Source organism: Heterodontus francisci, chromosome 9, assembly GCF_036365525.1.
Source record: "Heterodontus francisci isolate sHetFra1 chromosome 9, sHetFra1.hap1, whole genome shotgun sequence".
In the NCBI taxonomy this organism is placed as follows: domain Eukaryota; kingdom Metazoa; phylum Chordata; class Chondrichthyes; order Heterodontiformes; family Heterodontidae; genus Heterodontus; species Heterodontus francisci.
In genome coordinates this window covers 9015932-9036296 of record NC_090379.1, presented here as the reverse complement: position 1 = coordinate 9036296, position 20365 = coordinate 9015932, and the positions used below count along the sequence as shown (strand labels likewise).

General features: G+C 42.3%; 1 protein-coding gene across 1 annotated transcript; it reads right to left on the bottom strand.

Moving 5' to 3' along the window:
• Positions 1–19077: 19077 nt before the first annotated feature.
• LOC137373425 (B2 bradykinin receptor-like) lies at positions 19078–20133 on the bottom strand. The gene has a single exon (XM_068038245.1). It carries the CDS (start codon positions 20131–20133, stop codon positions 19078–19080), a length of 1056 nt encoding a protein of 351 aa, XP_067894346.1.
• Positions 20134–20365: the final 232 nt, after the last annotated feature.

Sequence of the window (20365 nt, the reverse complement as noted above, 5' to 3'; positions counted from 1 at the left end):
TGGGACACTGTCAGTATGTAAAGGAGACAGGATATCAATTAGATTTTCTGAAGAACCCATTATTGTGACAGGGGCATGGGAGCATTGGTACATAGAAACTTAGGAAGACAGGAATTATAGTTATTGGCTGTGGCTCTTACCTCTAAACTAGGTAGAGTGTGTTTCAAACATGACTCTAGAGACTTGAGCACACCATGCAAGACTAATCACTGATTGGAAGAGGGGAGGGTTAACTGGAAAGCTGCCAGTCTTTGCTACTGTATGGCAGAGAATTTTGAACAACAACAAGAGACAAGAGAGAGAGACCAAAAACTTAAACACCACAAGCTTCAAGAGAAAGAGTCATGCGCTCTGCCGTCCAGTCTCTAATATGGGTAGCATCTGTGTTAGACTGCTAATTACTGCCTGAGTTTGTGACTATGGTTTATCTGAAAACTTAACAAACTTATCCCTACCTTTATCTCAATAAAGTCATTTCATAACAAGCTTTGTGCTGTCAAGTCTGTTCCCACTTTAGAAGGAGATATAAAACACACTTATCAAATCTTACAATCTGGCACCGCAGATGGGACTTGGTGCATTGTGAATGCTTTTTGAGAGGAAGGAAGGATCTCGAGTTTGCGAGACCGGCCAACACGCATCTTGGGAGGGTAAAATGTTTTGGGAGTGTGGAGACCTTAAAGGACCCACCAATGATACAAAGGCACTTGTACGAGAATATATAAAGAGAATAATAAACTCACGTTGTCTAAAGATATTAAACGGGTCTTCAAGCAGAAATACAAGTTACAGAGTTCATTCAAGATAAGATAGGCCAGAAGAAGTTAAAAATAGAGAAGGCAAAAACCCTTTTGACTTACAGCATCTAGCAAATCCAAGATAAGAGATTAAGCGACTGAACCAGCAGGTTCGAGATTTGGAGCTGTGCCACTCACTTACGACCGCTCTGTTGCAATGGCAGCATATCTCTAACCTGAACACTGGTGCAGCTGTGGTTGACACTCAGGAAGCTAAAGGCCAGTAGAAACAGCAGAAGGAGAACGAATGTTTCAAAGGAGATTGGGCAGACGCTAGGGGAGCACTCAGAGAAGTGATGAGCAGACCTCAACGGGAAGCAGATCAATCTTAGTGCTGCCTTCAAATTTACAAATTGCACGGAAAATTGGGGAGACAATGGGCAATTGTGTCTGCAGTAACCGTGGGAGACACTGTACTGGCATCCTATGAGGATGAGGGTTGGAACATCGATTTGGGAGAGATAGAGTGGGAAAGTGAGAGTTTCAGACTGAGGAAAGAGGGACAACTTAAGAAGCCTTTAGTTAAACTTAAAGTGAGTAAAAGAAAGTTACTGTGTCTTTTGTTCGAATGTGTGAATTTTGGAAGCTTCCATGAATGAATGTACTTATCTGTGTAGCTTGTGTTCTGTAGAGCCAACAGTCATTTACACTTTGTAGTCTCGCTTTACTGTTAAAAGTCTGTTACTTGTTCTATTTTTACAGATGTATATTTTTGTGGGAACCTTGAGTCATGTTTTGGTTGTGAACTAGTTGAATCTGTGTGTTCCTTGGGCCCAGGACAGGGAATTTAACACAGATTTTTGGTACTTTGAATTCATAACCCATTACAGGAATCAATTTTTCTAAGTTCTTTGGAATTGAATAAGTGTGAAAGTGATTGCTGAGTGTGTTCATTTCAATTTAAGATTGTACACCCAGAAATGGGATATAAAAGCTGAATTACATTTTGAAAATTCGAGTGAAATATTTTCTTTTTATTTTAAAAGTTGGTTTTGCAACTGTGAAAAGGCAATGAACAATTTTCTTAGAGGTAAACTGCAGCCTTGAAGGCCTGAAGATGTCTGGCAGAAATCCAGTTTGGAGGTTAAAACACTGTTTTAATTGGACCAAAGTATAAAATCTTCTCTTGCGTTTTTTTTTCATTTTAAATTAAAGACATGTCTTATTGATTGTTCTTAAGTAGGAAATGTCAGGAATTGGATCTTGGTTTAAAGAAGAAAATGGATAAACAAAGGAGATATGGGAAATATTCTGTCTATTTAAAGTTTGTGTAAAAGGCTGGTGTTAAGTCTTTTGTTGTAAGAATGTAACTTTTTCCTTTAGTTTTTGGGTTTATTGGTCATTTGAAAAGGCACCTGAAGAAAGAACAAGATAAATGGCGTAATTTACCTTTTCTTAAAAAAAAAGCTCATGCTATTCTTTCCTGTGTATAGTTATTAAGTATTATAAATTAATAAGTCTGAATTAAGTTTAAATTATTAATGTTTACTGAGCTGTTAAGTGGGAAAAACTAGAATTTCATTGGTGGCTGCAATGAACTTTCAATTTATTATGTCAAGGCCTGAGGGAGTCTTTAATTCCAGATAGAAAGCTCCCTCATATAACATTGACAGTTTTGAATTTTAAAATGTATATTGCCGTAAATTGGAATTTGGAATCATCTTTGTTGTATGAAAAAATCCTTGGGTTAGAAAACTCTTACAAAAATGTTATAAAGTTTGGAAACAATTGGAATTTAATTTAAAATGTGGTCCTCCCTGTTGGAGATGATTTCCATTGAAGTTGATGATTTTACTGATGATTTTGTTTTTTGCAAACCCGAAGGAGACCAAAAAGAAATGGGATAAAACAGTCTGAAGTGGAGTTTAGTCCTTTTTCGATTGAGAATTTTAAAAAATGTTATGTAAAGTGATGCATCTGAGAATGTTTTGCACCGCCCCTTTGGAGACAATCAAAGAAATTAACCCCACTGCAGAGACTTTTTAAATTTAATCCACTACACAATTTTTTCATGGCTGAGAGTAAAATTTATATATTGGACGTTAGTAAATTTTAAATTTCTAAATTGAAAGATAAAATTGGACAAATTAACCCATTGGGATTTGGGCAAAGCCACAATGGATTCTTTGTATTTTTTTAAACCGGTGACGATGGTTTCTAGGGTCACATGAGAACTGATGTCACAGCAAGAGATCCAGCAGCTTTATGAATTTAAGAACTTAACTGCAGACATCAAACATCACCGCATAGTCACAATTTGGAGTAAAGGCTTTGCCTTTTCAAAAACTTTTGTTATTTGTTATCTTCTGAGACAAAGTGTAAGCACTTCTGTCTTTCATGTAAAACACCATACAATACCACCAAGCCTGGGCATAAGAAATTGGAATCGACAAGCAGAATTAAATTGATATGAGTGATTATTTCGAACACTCAAAGGGGAATTTATTTGACATTTAAGAAGATAGTCAAAATTTCATTCAACAAAAAAAATGATGAAAAAGCAGTCGAGGTGTTTCCTAAGTTTTTAAGAAAGTTTCTTTTGGGGAGAAATTAAATGGACCAGGGGAGAAAAGGTAGAGTCAAGATAGAAAGAAATAAGTTTGGTGGGCAGGAACAGGCTGAAACGATAGGTCTACCAGGACAGTCCTATTTGTGGATTTTGGGAAGGAGTTTGAGCTGTCTGAGGTTGCGGGATTATGAGGTTAGAATCTGTAGACGGAAGATCTCCAGAGGAGATGAGGTCAGTGACGCTCCTGGAGGCAGTAGCTTGATGTTTGGTGGTGGGGTCATGGTCCAGAGGGAGGTAGGAAGAAGTGTTCGGGAGATGGCACTCAGTCTCTGCAAGATAGAGGTCGGTATGCCAGACATCAACTGCACCATCCTTGTCAGCAGGTTTGATCATAATGTTGATCATAATCTGAGAGAATGGAGTGCAGGATGTTCGGAGGGAGACAGGTTAGAGTGAGCGAGGGGAGCAGTGAAATTGAGACGGCTGATGACACGCCGACAGTTCTCAATGAAAAGATCAAGACTGGGTAATAGGCCAGAGGGAGGGGACCAGGTGGAGGGAGAATACTGGAGGTGGGTGAAAGAGTCTGCTGGTCAGGGAAAGGACTCCTGGTCAAATAAGTGAGCCTGGAGGCAAAGACAACAGAAGAAGAGCTCAACGTCATACCGAGCATGAAATTCATTGAGATTGGGCGTAAGGGGATAAAATTGAATCCTTTTTAAAGTACAGATCATTCAGCGTCAGAGATGGGAAGGTCAAAGGGTATTGTGAATGCATGGAAAGGGGTTAGATTAGGAAAAGAGAGAGGGAAGAATAATCTGGAGGGTCATTCGCCCCCATCAGCTGCGGGAACTTGCATTCCTAAACACCTGAACGGAAGAGAAAATTTTTTTTGTTAATGCATCTGATAAGACAAAGGATGAAATGACACTGCGGAGTAGAACAGCTTTGAGATAAGGTGAGGCAGTGCTTCTGGAGAGAGAGGTGCAGTTTGTACATATGGGTGGTGCACGGCACTGGCACTGAGTGTGGATCTCAGGATGCGGCAAGAATGGGGAAGAGAACAAAAGGAAGGGTTGTGATAGGGCAGAGGACAGGAGAGATTAAATAACAAAGCTGTCCTGGAACAAAGGCAAAGAGCATGTTAATGCTCGATATATAAAGTGTAGACACTGAATTTGAAGTCAATGGGAATTAAAATGGGGCGAGGTGTAAAATGAGCTGCCAAGTTACTATCACCCTGTGTACACAATGGCACTGAGTCCACATTACTCTCGCATGGTGGGGGTCTATTGGCCCCTCAAAGGAGGGAAGACAGGTTGGTGTTTCAGGTAAGAATCCTCTGCCAGAATTCAAGTCATTAACCTGTCCTGACTTTTTTCTCGGATACTGACTGTTTGTATTCCCAGTACTTTCTCACTTTTATCACTCTTTACTCCTGTAGCCCAAACCTTGCAGGGAGAATTCTGTCAGCTACTTGCCCTTTCTTGTCCTGTACCTCCGGGGTATCTATCTGTGCACTGCTTATAGAAGGGCAAGTGTTAGGAGAGACTCTGACAGATACAGTCTAATCCTTCAGGTCACTTGAATTTCAGATTGATGCTCCAATCTCCAGCAGCCTCGGCTGCAATTTGGTAATCTTTATCCTGTGGTGCCAATAATGGTTATCGATCACACCAAACTCTTACAACAAGGAAGCGGGTAACATGCATGTATGAAAATAGATCACCAGACACTTACCGTGTGCAGAATGCCACAATTCAACTTCGCTTCAGTTTCTTTCCTGGAAAAGACAGAAACCTGTCCAGGAGCTGGTCTGGTATCTCCCGGATTATCAGGGTGGAGTGAAGCCCAGGTGAGACAGTGCTGGGATGAAGCACTCAAACTAAGCTCAACAAAGAAGCATTTGTGCATCTGTGCTGCGGTTACACGCAGCTCTTTGTCTGCCAGCCTTTGTTCCACCTGGGGCAAGAATTGACACAAACAAAGTGCTGCTTCATGTTGTAAATATTTCAGAGAGAAAGTGTCTCACCCACACCCCCTTCCCCCTCCTCAAACTGGAAAAATATAGTTCAAAAGCAAAACATTGTAAGGGTACAAGCGCAGCTGCGTTGTGCACTAGAAACATGCAGAGTAGGCAGGTTGTGACATTAAACAACCTCTTTTACTGATTTGGTGCACAATCTGCCATTTTGGACTGTGCAGATCCTCTCTTAATCACTCTAACCTGAACATGTGTTCACCTGCACAAGAGACCCTCACTATGTGCTTCAGCATGGTTCACATTGGTACCAATGACACAGGCAGAAAGAGGGATGTGGTCCTGCAGTCAGAACCTAGGGAGCTTGGTGGGAAATGAGCAAGCAGGACCTCAAAAATAATGATCACCCGATTACTCCTGGTACCACGCACAAGTGAGTATAGAAATAGGAGGATAAAGCAGATGAATGTGTGGCTGGAAAGATGGTGCAGGAAAGAGGGCTTTAGATTCCTGGGATATTGGGACCAGCTCTAAAGGAGGTGGGACTTGTACAGGTGGATGGGTTGCACCGAAACCGAGCTGGAACCAATTTCCTTGTGGGGCGATTTGCAAGTGCTATTGGGGAGGGTTGAAACTAACTTGGATGGGTGTGGGAAGTAGGAGGTAATATCAGAGAGGAATATCAAGCTGCACAGAATATTGGGAGAGACAAATAGCACTAGAATAAGAAAGAGTAAGTTACGAGGTGGGATCAGAGTAAGCAGGAAAGTAATAAAATCTAAATCAGGGTTACTGTGCATGTACGTGAATGCACGGAATGTGGTAAATCTATCATTGGTGAGTTGCAGGTGCAGATTGCCATGTGGAAATATGATGTTGTGGTGATAACAGAGAACTGGCTCAAAGAAAGGCAGGACTGGGTATTAAATATTCCTGGATACAAGGTGTTCAGAAAAGGTAGGAAAAGAAGGAAATGGGGAGGGGTGGCAGTGTTGATTAAGGAGAACATTGCAGTGTTGACTCAGAGAGGTCAAGGGCAGAATCTATTTGGCTCGAGCTAAGGAACAAAAAAGTTGCAATTACATTGCTCGGTTTAGTCTATAGGCCACCAACTGGTGGGAAAGATGTAAAAGATCAAATTTGCAAGGAAATTACAGAGAGATGCAAGAATGATAAAATAATTATAATGGATGACTTTAATTATCTGAATATAGACTGGGACAGTAGAAGTGTAAAGGGCAGGGAGGGTCAAGAGTTCCTAGAGTGTGTTCAGGAAAGTTTTCTACAGCCATATGTTTCAGTCCAATGAGAAAAACTGCTAGACCTGGTTTATGAGAATGAGGTGGACCAAGTGGCTCAAGTGTCAGTAGGGGGATATTTAGGGGACAGTGATCATTGTATCATAAGGTTTAGGTTGGCTACAGAAAATGTTATGGAACAATCTAGAGAAAGAATAATTCACAGGGAGAAAGACAACTTCAATGAGGCAAGAATGGACCTTGGCCAGATAAACTGGAATCAAAGGTTGGTAGGAAAAATGGTAACTGAATAATGGGCTGCCTTCAAAGAAGAGATAGTTCGGGAAGAGTCAAAGTGTTTTCCCACAAAGGAGAAAGGTAGGGAAAACAAATCTGGAGCTCCTTGGATGATGAAAGATATAGAGATGAAGATGAAGAAGAAGGAGTGTGCTTGTGACAGATGTCAGGTGGAAAATACAACTGAGAACCAGGCTGAATACAGAAGGTTCAGAGGGGAAGTGAAAAAGGCAAGATTATTATCTGAAAAGGAAGAATGTGCAGGGCTATGGGGAGAAGGTGGGGGAGTGACACTAGGTGAATTGCCCCTTTGGAAAACAAGCTCTTGCCCCACCCCCACCTCACTTGTTTATAATCTGTGACTTTTCTAATATTTGTCAGTTCCGAAGAAGGGTCACTGACCCGAAACATTAACTCTGCTTCTCTTTCCACAGATGATGCTTTTGACGTTGTCTTGTTGCTACAGTTAGTTGAAATACTGCTTAGAGTGATGGAGGAGTTTTGCAAATTCTTTGACTTCCAAGGGAGTAGTGATGAATTTTGACAAGAAGCTCAGAGAGAAGCAGGAGGAGCAACCACATGATTTTTCTAGGCTGGCAGGATTCCCGATGTGGAGGGTACAAATTGCCTGCAGACACATGGCTCTGTGGGCCCCACATGTTAAAGGAGAGAAGTACTGCCACAGAAAGAGATACGACTCTATTAACCTGCAGTTGGTATACAATTATGCCCACTAGTTTGGCAGCAGACACAATGTATTCATCCTGCTCCAGTCAGCCATACTCACCCTCTTTGGCCCACTACAAGGACCAGTGGCTGGTCGCTAGGTGACAAGGGATACCCGCTCTATACCTGGCACATGATCGCCATTGTGCATTGTCTTCGTGCCTGTCTTGTGGGTGTCTTTGCCTGTCCTAGAGCTCCTACAGATTTCTGGTGCTGTGAGACTCTGCATGCCCCTTTGATTGCTCGTATCTGCCACTATGATGGCTGCAGTCTGAGCCTGCATGGCAACCAATCTGGGTTTGCATAGCAGTAAGCAGGGATCTCTCAGTGCCTTAAACGTTCTCTGATTCTATGATTCTAAGCCACACAACATCCTGACTTGAAACTATATCGCCGTACCTTCAATGTCACTGGGACAAAATCCTGGAACTCCCTTCCTAACAGCACTGTAGGTGTACCTACACCACATGGACTGCAGTGGTTCAAGAAGACATCTCACCACCATCTTCTCAAGGGCAATTAGGGCTGGGCAATAAATGTTGGCCTTGTCAGTGACACCCATATCCCATGAATGAATAAAAATTTTTTAAAAAGCTCATCTGTGAGGTTTTTTGATTTTTAAAAGCTTACCAGCCACACTCAGTGGGGGTGGGGGGAGGTGTGGAATGCTGGCTCATACACAGACAATGACCCTCAATGTCTTTTGCTCATCACTATTGACAAAACCCATCTGGCTAAATGAATCTGGGAACACTCCCATTATCTCTCCAGGCAACTGTCTCTCAGAATGCAAATGTGCAACCATGTTTTCAGCCACTGCCCTGTGGTCTTTTTAAACAAGTTATGTTCAAGGTCCAGTAACAGTTCAAATGGTGTTCCATATGATGAAATTAATATATTTCCATTTGACAGGTGAGGTTTCCTTCACAGGTTAAATTAAGAGGACAGAGTGCATTAACTTGGCTTCTATTTACTTGTGGACAGAAGGTGGAGGCAGGATCTGATCAAGGTGTTTCAAATGATAAAGGGATTTGATAGGGCCAGTATGGAAAAACTGTTTCCTCTAGTGTGGAAATCCTGAACAAAGGGGCACAATCTTAAAATTAGAGACAGGCTGTTCATGAGTGAAACAGGAAGCACTTGTTCACACGAAGGTTAGTGGAAACAGAGTTGTAGTCATTTATGGCACAGAAGGAGGCCATTCAGCCCACTGAGTCCATTCCAGTTCTCCATGGAGCAATCCAGTCAGTCTCACTCCCCCTGCTCGATCCCCATAGACCTGCAAGTTTATTTCTTTCAGGTGCCCATCCAATTTCCTTTTGAAATCATTCATTGTCTATGCTTCTACCACACTTATAGGCAGAGAGTTCCAGGCCATTACCACTTGCTGTGTAAAATAGTTCTTTCTCACATTCCACTGCATCTCTTGCCCAAGACTTTAATCTGTGTCCCCAGCCCTTGTAACATCAGCTAATGGGAACAGCTTTTCTTTGTCAATCTTATCCAAAGTTGTCACAATCTTGAAAACCTCTCTCAAATCTTCCCTCAATCTCCTTTGCTCCAAAGAGAGCAACCCCAGCTTTTCCAATCTAACATTAAAACTAAAATCCCAACCCTGGAACCATTCTGGTAAATCTCCTCTGCACCCCCTCAAGGACCCTCACATCCTTCCTAAAGTGCAGTGACCAGAACTGGATGCAAAACACTAGGTGGTAGCCTAACCAGAGCATTGTAAAGGCTCAGCGTAATTTCCCTGCTTTTGAAATCTGGAACTCTTGCCCCCAAAAAGCTGTGGATGTTGAGGATCAATTGGAGCTTTCCAGACTGAGATCGATGGATTTTTGTTCGACAAGGGAACAAGGGATAGGGAACCAAGTCAGATAAATGAAGTTAAGATACCGATCAGCTATGATCTAATTGAATGGTGGAACAGGTTCAAGTGGCTGAATTGCCTATTTCTTATGACCCAGTGCTGGAGTCCTCCCTGCAACTTGCACTCCCTTGGAGTGTTTTATTCATACAACATCTTGAGAAGAGCTTACAGAATTAAGGGAAAGCATTAAAACACCCAGTCCTCTATAAATGATCTTACGGCAAATCACAGGTGCATGATCAGATAAAAGTAGACTCCAAGGCGAAGGAGGTATTACGAAGGATGGCTAAGAGTTGAAATAAAAACAAAAAGTGCTGGAAATACTCAGCAGGTCTGGCAGCATCTGTGGAGAGAGAAGCAGAGTTAATGTTTCAGGTCAGTGACCCTTCTTCAGAACTGGCTAAGATTAGAAATATAATAGGTTTTAAGCAAATAAAGTAGGGTTGGGGCAAAAGATAACAAAAGGGAAGGTGTTGATAGGACAGAGGGTCACAGAGAATATCTGACCAGAAGATCATTGAGCAAAGGCAAAGAGAGTGTTACTGGTGCCATAGAAAGACAAAGCGTTAGTGCAGAGAGGGTGTTAAATGACAGAATAATGAACATCCCTAGACAAAAGAACAAACATGAAAAAAACCAGTGGGCAGACACATGGTAAAAAAAATTGAATGATGAAACAAACTAAAATAAAATAAAAAGAAAAGGAAAAAAGAAAACTAAAAAGAAAAATGGGGGTGCCAGTCATGCTCAGAAATTATTGAACTCAATGTTCAGTCCGGTAGGCTGTAGTGTGCCTAATTGGTAAATGAGATGTTGTTCCTCGAGTTTGCCTTGATGTTCACTGGAACACTGCAGCAAGCACAGGACAGAGATGTGGGTATAAGAGCAGGGGGCGTGGTGTTGAAATGGCAAGTGACAGGAAGCTCGGGGTCATGAGTGAAGGTGTTCCACAAAGCGGTCACTCAATCTGCGTTTGGTCTCCCCAATGTAGAGGGGACCACATAAATGAGGAGCGAATATAGTATGCGACATTGAAAGAAGTGCAAGTAAATCGCTGCTTCACCTGAAAGGAGTGTTTGGGGCCTTGGATAGTGAGGAAAGAGGAGGTAAAAGGGCAGGCATTACACCTCCTGCGATTGCAAGGGAAGGTGCCGTGGGAAGGGAACAAGGTGTCAGGGGTAATGGAGGAATGGAGCAGGGTGTCGCGGAGGGAACGATCCCTTTGGAATGCTGACAAGGGAGGAGAGGGGAAGATGCATTTAGTGGTGGCATCACACTGGACGTGGCAGAAATGGCGGAGGATGATCCTTTGGATGTGGAGGTTGGTAGGGTGGAAAGTGAGGACAAGGGAATCCCTGTCGTGGTCATGAGAGGGAGGGATAGGTGAGGGTAGAGGTGCAGTAAATGGGCCGGACACGGTCAACCACAGTGGGGGGGAAATGCTCGGTTGAAGAAAAAGGAAGACATATCAGAAGTGCTGTTGTGGAAGTTTGCATCATCAGAGCAAATGAATCGGAGACGGAGAAACTGGGAGAATGGAATGGAGTCCTTACAGGAGGCAGGGTGTGAAGAAGTGTAGTCAAGGTAGCTGTGGGAGTCGGTGGGCTTATAATGAATATTAGTAGACAGAGAAGTCGAGGAAGGGAAAGGAAGTGTCGGAGATGGGTGGAAATTGGAAGTAAAGTTGATAAAGTTTTCCAGTTCGGGGCGGGAGCAGGAAACGGCACCGTTACATTCATCAATGTACCAGAAAAAGAGTTGGGGAAGGGGTCTGAGTAAGACTGGAACAAGGAATGTTTAACATATCCCACAAAATTACAGGCATAAGTAGGAACCATGTGGGTACCCATAGTAAAACCTTTTAATTGAAGGAAATGAGTGGAGTTGAAGGAGAAGTTGTTCAATGTGAGAACAAGTCCAGCCAGGCAGAGAAGGGTGGTGGTGGACAGGGACTAGTTGGACCTCTGTTCAAGGAAGAAGCAGAGAGCCCTCAACACATCCTAATGGTGGATGGAGGTTGGGATAGAGAGATTGGACGTCCATTGGGAAGAGGGAGCAGTTAGGGCCAGGAAACTGGAAATTGTCCAAATGACATAGGGCATCAGAAGTTTCACGGATGTAGGTGGGAAGAGACTGGACCAGGGGAGAAAAGATAGAGTCAAGATAGGAAGAAATAAGTTCAGTCGGGCAGGAACAGGCTGAAACAATGGGTCTGCCAGGGCAGTACTGTTTGTGGATTTTAGGAAGGAGGTAGAAGCCGGCTGTCCGGGGTTGCAGGACTATGAGGGAAGCTGTAGAGGGAAGATTTCCAGAAGAGATGAAGTCAGTGACAGTCCTGTAGACAGTGACTCAATGTTCGGTGGCGTGGTCATGTTCCAGGGGGTTAGACGGAGTGCAGCAAGTTCGGAGGGAGACAGGTTAGGGTGAGTGAGGGAAGCAGAGAAATTGAGATGGACGATGTCAGACAGTTTTCAATGAAACGATCAAGAGCGGGTAAGAGGCCAGACTGGGCGGAGGGAGGAGTGGTGTCCAGATGGAGGGAGAATGCTGGAGGCAGGTGAATGGGTCTCTGGTCAGGGGAGGACTAAAAGTTGTATTTTTAAGGAGGAGGTGGAGATGGGAGGCAGACATGTTTGGAGGGGGTGTGGAATTTCAGAGCTTCGGGTCCAGCTGGCTAATGACACAGCTACTAGTGATGGACCAAAAGGAGTAGAAGATGCACCTGAAGCCATGGTTGGAGGAACATAGAGATCTCAGAAGCTGGAGGAGGTTACAGAGATAGAAAGGGGTGAGGCCATGGAGTGATTTGAAAACATTGCTAATCCTTGTGTTGGTGGGTCAATGTAAAAACCAGGAGTTCACTCACTGGTGTTGGATGTCATGAATAATTGGGAAGACTGAAGCCATTGTCTTCATCCCCCCATCACAAAATTCATTCATTAACCATTGATTCCATCCCTCTCTCCAGTGATCATCTGAGGCTGAACCAATCTGTTCACAACCTTGATGTCCTATTTAGCACTGAGCTGAGCTTCCAACTCCATACCCTTTCCATCACTAAGACAATCTATGGCAACCTCCATAATATCACTCCTCCCTGCCCCTGCCTCAACCAATCTGCTGTTGAAACCATACATTTCTTACCTCTAGACTTGACTATGCCAAGGCTGCTCTGGCCAGCTTCCCACCTTTCACCTGCTATAAACATGAGAGTTCATCCAATACTCTGCTGTCTGTGTCCTAACTCAGACCAAGCTCCGTTCACCCATAATTTCTGTGCTTGCTGACTAACATTGGCTCCCAGTCAGGCAATGGCTAAAATGTAATATTCTAATCCTGAGATCTCTGTAACCTCCTCCATCCCTACAAAGCACTGATATCTCTGTTATGTCCTCTAGCCCTACAGCATTCAAATTCTCTAACCTCCTCTGGACTAAAACCCCTCTGAGATCTCTGTAACCTCCTCCAAAACTACAACCTGCCAAAATCCCTGTATTCTCCTTCAGCCGTACTCCCCAAGATCCCTGTAACATCCTCCAGCCCTACAATCCTCCAAGATCCCAGTAACCTCCTCCAGCCCTGCAATGCTCAGAGATTCCTGTAACTTCCTCCAGCCCTACAATGCTCAGAGATCCCTGTAACCTCCTCCAGCCCCTACATCCCTCTGAGATCCCTGCAACCTACTCTAGTCCTCCAACTCTCCAAGATGTAATCTCATCCAGCACTACAATGCTCCAAGATCCCTGTAACCTCCAACAGCCCCTACAGCTCTCTGAGATCTCTGCAACCTCAACCAAGCCTAGACCCCTTGAAGATCCCTGTAACCTCCTTCGGCCTTACTCTCCAAAATTACTGTATCCACCTCCAGCTCAACAGTCCTCAGATATCTCTGTAATCTACTCTAGTCCTCCAACTCGCCAAGATCTCTGTCACCTCCTGGAGGACTACAGCCCTCTGAGATCCCTGTAACCTCCTCCAGCCCCTACAGCCCTTTGAGATCCCTGTAACCTCCTCCAGCCCTACAAACCTCCGAGATCCCTCTAACCTTGTGATGGAATACAGCTATAATAGGCTTAATTAGGTAGAATTTAGATATAGTTAATATATTATACCTTTTAGAATTAGAGACTGAATAAATGGTCAGCTTTCAAGACTCACTGAAATTCCCCTTTAAGAAGGTAAAGTTAGAAATTTCAAGCTTTTTCAAGGTCCCTGTCACAATAGAATGTGAACCAGAAACAACTTTTAAGTTGGGAAATCCATTTCAGCGTTTCTGTTGCCAGGGACTTGGAGGATAAACACACATTGAAATATCCTGTCTGACATCAGTAAGAGGTAGCAATAACCTTAATTGATAGTGTCGGTTGGTGATGTAGACAGATTGGCTCAAAAGGTTGTTACAAGGTACGATAAAAACACAATTATAGATAATAAAACAATAAATGGAATAGTACTTACAGGAACAAGAGGTCAAGTAAGCACAATTAAAACACAATATTATGACCAGACAAATGCTCACAACTTCAAGAGCAGGGGAATTTCAGCAAAACATTAAGTGGAGTTGCTACCAAATATGGATCTTAAAAGGAGAAAAAACACAAACAGAAAGGTAAGACCCATATTCTAAAAAGGTCAGATGATACCTTAGAAACAGTATAAACATGAGCGTTTCTGAAGCAAAAATTAGAAGTGATGAATCCTCATCAATACTTCTCACCCTATGGCTTATGCGGGGAATTTAAGGTAAAAGTTTACTTTAAATTTTGATGCATACTGTAAGATATTTTGCTATAACATTAGCAACGTTAAACTTTTGGATTATATGTTAGAAATAAGAATATGTGTTACATCCCTTAGTAATATTTGATATTGTGATATACATAACCACTTAAAAGTGTATTGCATGTTAAATTCTTTAATAAATATATAAAAGTTAATAAATCATCTCATGTTGTATTCTGTATAAAACTACAAGAACCCCCTCTCTGTGTCTCTTTAAGTGGATAGATATGTATTGAAGAGAGTTTCCCAGACCCTTATAATATCTGGGACAATTCTGACTTAGTCTTAATTATTAAAAATAGGCTGTCTGAAAGATGGTAATATTCTCTGTTAGTTTTCTTTCTTTGAGGAAAAACTAGCTCAATTCTTTGGACCCAAAGGTGTCTATAGTGTCTATAAGAATTTGTCTTGTTTGAACTTAAGTAAAGGAAACTCATAGGGATGAACTCCTGATTTGGTTTAATCCCTATAATGGGTTAAAGTCGTAAATCAATTTGACTTCCTCCAGCCCTACAGCTGTCTGAGATTACTGTAACCTCCTCCAGCCCTACAACCCTCTGAGATCCCTTTAGCCTCCTCCAGCCCTACAGCTCTCTGAGATCACTCTAACCTCCTCCAGCCCTACAGCTCTCTGAGATCCCTCTAACCTCCTCCAGCCCTACAATGCTCCGGGATCCCTGTAACCTCTGCCAGCCCTAAAACCCTCTGAGATCCCTTTAGCGTCCTCCAGCCCTACAGCTCTCTGAGATCCCTCTAACCACTTCCAGCCCTACAACTCTCTGAGATCCCTGTAACCTCCTCCAGCCCCTAAAACTCTCTGAGATTCCTGTAACCTCCTCCAGCCCCTAAAACTCTCTGAGATTCCTGTAACCTCCTCCAGCTCTACAGCTCCCTGAGATCCCTGTAACCTCCTCCAGCCCTACAGCCCTCTGAGATGTCTGTAACCTCCTACCGCTCTACACCTCTCCAAGATCCCTGTAACCTCCTCCAGCCATGTAGCTTTGGAGGTGAGCTGCAATGCAGACCTCAACACTTAACCTTGAGTTCTCAGTCTAAAGAAAGACTTCACATTGACATAAACCTGTTTTCCTTTAAATGGGAAGCATGTTTTTTATTTAAAGGATGATTTCAGTCTGTGACTAGATCACTTCAATAAGTCACGCTCTGAACAGGTTCTGACCTGTGATTTATTACTATTAGGACATAATTCGCTGAACAAAATAATGTATTCTGGTCAAATAAATTCTGATTTAAAAAGTGGAGAAGAAGCACCTGGCAGGAAGCAAAAATAATTAAGCAATTTGTTCCAACACAAAATAATATAATTGCAGGCTATGATTTTGTTATGACTGAGCGCTCCAGTCAAAGCCCCAATCAAAATATACGATTCTGATTGTGGTGGGAGAAACGCACTAATAATTCAATCCCGTTACTCCACAGACCACCTAACATATCATTTAAACTTCCCAAATTAAAGAATGACCCAGCCAATTTGTACCATATATTATCCCGAATGAGGTTAACCAAATCAGGTGTCTTTAAATCAACAAATTAACTCTTTAATTAGAAGAACCAAATTCTTAAACACTGTGAAGATATAAACAACATTCAAAATAGATAAAATTTGAGTCATTGCAAATTTGCAGTCCAATGTTGCTTGAAGTCCTCACACAATTTTGCTTGAAGTCCCCACACAATGTTGCTTTCGTTCTCCAGCGAATTTCAACAATTAACAACTTGCAAATGATTTCAACAAAATCAATCTGACTTTAGAGTTTTTGAAGGTTAAAAGGTAGTCACAGTCTAACCCTCCTTTCTTCAATTTAAATTACCAGAGTTCTCTGTTTTGCCTTGAATTTTTTAGATTTTTGAGAGATAATAATTAAACAGACTAAAATCCTCTTCCTTCACTTTAAATGGTTGAGTGCTCTTTCTTCAGGTGCCAACACCAGCTGTGTCTGTATGCTTCTGAGTCTGTCTGTCTGTGAGAACAAACTGTCTTCAACTCAAAGACAGTTCAAAACTGAATTGTAACAAATGTATCGCATGAGACTCACTCCCAGTGGCTGTATCTATGGTAACGAGAATGCAACCTTTGAATCGCAGTCTCCAAATTGCTGTTTCGAAGGCAAGGAAAATGCACCTTCCTCTCACTCCTGAGGCTTGCTGGTTCTTAAAGCAATAGTGCCCCCTTGCAAGCCTTAAAGGCAAACCGCATATTCTGCCCAAAAAACTGCAGGACCATGACCATTTAAAGATACTGACTTCAAATTGAGGAGCCTGTTTGAAAAACAACTTGGCAATTTCAATTCTTTTCTTAAGTAGTAAAACAAAAAAAATTCAAATGGGAAATGGTTTAGATTTTTGTGAATTGAGAGTTAAGAGTTTTATAGATTTTCCTTTTAAAAAAAAATTCATTCTCATTACATAGGCATCACTGGCAAAGCAGCATTTATTGCCCATCCCTAGTTATCCTTGTACTACTGAGTGTCTTGTTGGGCCACATTCAAGGGCAGTCAATAGTCAACCACGTGGAGACTGGAGTCACTATTAGGCCCAGACTGGGTAAAGTCGACATATTTCCTTCCCTAAAGCAGTGGATGTCAAACATTTTGGATTAGAAGTCACAGACCACCGTCTAAATTATAATACTATAATATTCATAATACCTGAATGAGCTTGTACTTTGGAGCTGTTCCTTCATGTTTATATAACATGTAGTACTTGTTCAAGAGAGGGGAGTTTTTTTCAAATATTTAAGGACAAAATTATTCCTGGACTTCCTGCAGCCTTGTCCTTCCAAGTCAGGCACAGTAGAGCAGACTTCATTTGTCTCTGTAGCCCATGATACTCCTTCCTCTCTGTTCCAACCTTGCACAAGCTTGCAGTATTTTGGATCAATCCTGATATCTGTCTCTCTCTATTTGTAAAGACTCGGAATCATAGAATAATGTTTCTTCCAGATTCCAACCACCCACTAGGTGAAAAAATCTTTCCTCAAATCCCCTCTAAACCTCCTGCCCCTTACCTTAAATCTATGCCCCCTGGTTATTGACACCTCTGCTAAGATAAAAAGTTTCTTCATCTCTACCCTATCTATGTCCCTTATAATTTTGTAAACCTCAGTCAGATTCCCCTCAGCCTTCTCTGCTCTAAGGAAAACAACTCTAGCCTATCCTGCCTCTATTCACAGCTGAAATGCTCCAGTCCAGGCAACATCCTGGTGAAACTCCACTGCACCCTCTCCAGTGCAATCACATGCTTCCTAATAGTGTGGCTTCCAGAACTGTACACAGTACACCAGCTGTGGCCTAACTAGTGTTTTATACAGCTATGATCCCAAACACAAGCCCTCCAAATTAGTCTGATTCTGATCCCAGACGTGAGCCACCTAATTAAAATATGATTTGACCGTAGACGAGCACCCAATTAATATGTTATGGTATGACCGCTCAAGACAAAGCCCCCAATAAAAGTATATAATTCCAACAGTGGTGGGAGCAATGCACTGTCAATTCAGTCCCGCCACTCCATAGGTCGCATCATACATATCTTTAAGCTTTCCAAATCAAAGAAAGCAGCAGCCGAATTGAACTAATTTAGTAACCCCGAATGAGGTGAACCAAACCAGGTATCTTTAGATATCAACAAACTAACTATTTATTCAAAAAAAACCTAAAATCTTAAACACCACTATGATAAACCAATACCTAAAGACTTTACAACTTATGAAAAAATTTAACTCCCTCATTTGCATGCATTTCCCCAAACTAACAGTGGTTTAGTGCTTAATTAGCTTCCCGAAAAAATAGCAATAACAATAAAGTCTTGCAGATTACACTTCCTGACGACCGGTCCTCTGATACAACACAGTTCAAGTTCACTTGCAGGCGTGCAAGTTCCGATGAATCCAACAATGAGAATTCAGTTCAAAATTTGAAACATTAAACTTTTCTTTCCAGTGATGAACATAGCAATTACAGTTCAGTAGTTGAAGCATTAAATTCTTCTTTTTTCCAGTGGGAATTCAGCATTTCAATAATTGGTTATTTTCTTTTAAGGACCGAATCAGGCTTGAAGTTTTTAGAATGTTGAGAGATAAATAAATAAACTTCTCTTCTTTCAGTTTAAATGGTCTGAGAGCACTCCTTCTCTCTTCAGGTGCTAACGCACAGCGGTGTCTGTCACAAAACAGTGAGCCAGTTTCAAAGTCAAATAGCAACGTTGTATCCCATCTCTTCTTGATTTGTATGGTTGTAGCTAGGCAACTAGAATGCACTTTACTTACAGTCCCTGGAGCTTGTTGCCTTAAAGCAGTACTGATCTTTGTACAGTCTTAAAGACATACCGCAATATTTCCTGAGGGAAAAGAAAAGGATCATGACAAAGTACATAAAAAATAAGAGCAGGAGTAGACCATTCGGCCCCTCTCTGGCAGCAATATGTAGATTCTCAATATTCTTGTGTGAGTCAAGGCAGTGAGAGTCAACAGGCTGGTGAAACATTGTGGTGACTTGATCCTGTCCTTACTTGATGTCCAGCACAGGGCAACTTGCAACTGGGGTCGCCGATGGTGACAGGAGCTGTTTTGCTAACAGTTTTCTTCCCAGCTCAAGGGCAGTGAATGCTGTTGTAGCATTTCTTCTGATACCCTGGCTGAGACCATCTATCTTGGCACAGATCGGGAACAGACCTGGAAACCTCACTGATGCATCCGCTACAGTATTTTACAAAATTTGCAAGCATTTTTTTATAGCTCTTCCTGTCATCTACTGCAAGTATAACTATTACAACAGAAAATGTCACTATATCATTGGTAGGGCAGGCCATTTAAATTATGGTAAAAGATGGGTCTCTTCATGCTTGCTTCCCATTCAGCTCTTTGTGCTTTTCTGATGTGTCTTGGGCTGTGAAGGAGTCACTGACATTGGCTCCATCCTGGCTACGGCTTGGACATACAGCTCTCTTGCTTTCTTCCTGAATTGCTTTCCCACAATGACATAGAGTATGGGGTTGATGCAGTTGTTGGTGAGCGCCAGGCAGTTTGCTATCGGGTAGCCGTTAACAAACAGCATCAGCCAGGTGCAGCCCGACAGTAAATTTGCTTCATAGAAGATGCTAAGGAACGTGATGAGTTGAAAGGGCAGCCAGAAAATGACAAAGGCCAAGAGGACAATCAGGACCAAATTGGTGGCCTTGCTTTCTTTGTGCACTTGCTTGAAACGTTGCATTTGGTTGTTTCTTAGAACATTCAGGATCTGGAAGGTGCAGAAACTGATGATGGCTGCAGGTACCAGGAAGACGATGACTATCAGTATAATGTCCATTGTCAGAATCCCGTACTCGTGTGGAAAGTCAAGTAGGCAGGCGGAGATGTTCAAGTCTGGTATGTGGATTACTTTTTGGAATATGAAGACCGGGCTGCTCATCAGCAAGCCAAACAGCCAGATGAAGAAGCAGTTGATTTTGGCGCAGGAGACTGTCCGTATTCTGCCGTGACGCAGGACTTTCACCAGAGCTAGGTAGCGGTCAACACTGACCATCACCAGGAAGTAGACGCTACTGTAAAGGTTCATGTAAATCATTGGATTGACGTAACGGCAGAGGAATTCTTCAAAGAACCAGTTGAAATGTTGGAAAATGTTAATGGCCCAGACACAAGCAAGGAGGAGCAGATCGGCACCAGCTAGGTTCCCCAGGTAGATCTCCGGCACCGTGCAATGGCTTTTGTGTAAACATATGACAATGAGGACAAAGATATTTCCTACAAGTCCCGTGATACACACCATCATTATGTAAATCGGCTGAAAGGTGTAGAGCCATTCCCAGAAAACACCTTCGGAGCAAGAGTTCGAACCATTGGAGTTGTCAATGGTGCTGAGATTGGGAGATGTCATCAGGGATGAGTTCTGCGCTGTGTTGACGAACATTGGGACACTGTCAGTATGTAAAGGAGACAGGATATCAATTAGATTTTCTGAAGAACCCATTATTGAGACAGGGGCATGGGAGCATTGGTACATAGAAACTTAGGAAGACAGGAATTATAGTTATTGGCTGTGGCTCTTACCTCTAAACTGGGTAGAGTGTGTTTCAAACATGATGAGAGACTTGAGCACACCACCTAAACTAACAATCCATTGCAGCAGCCTTGCTGTACCT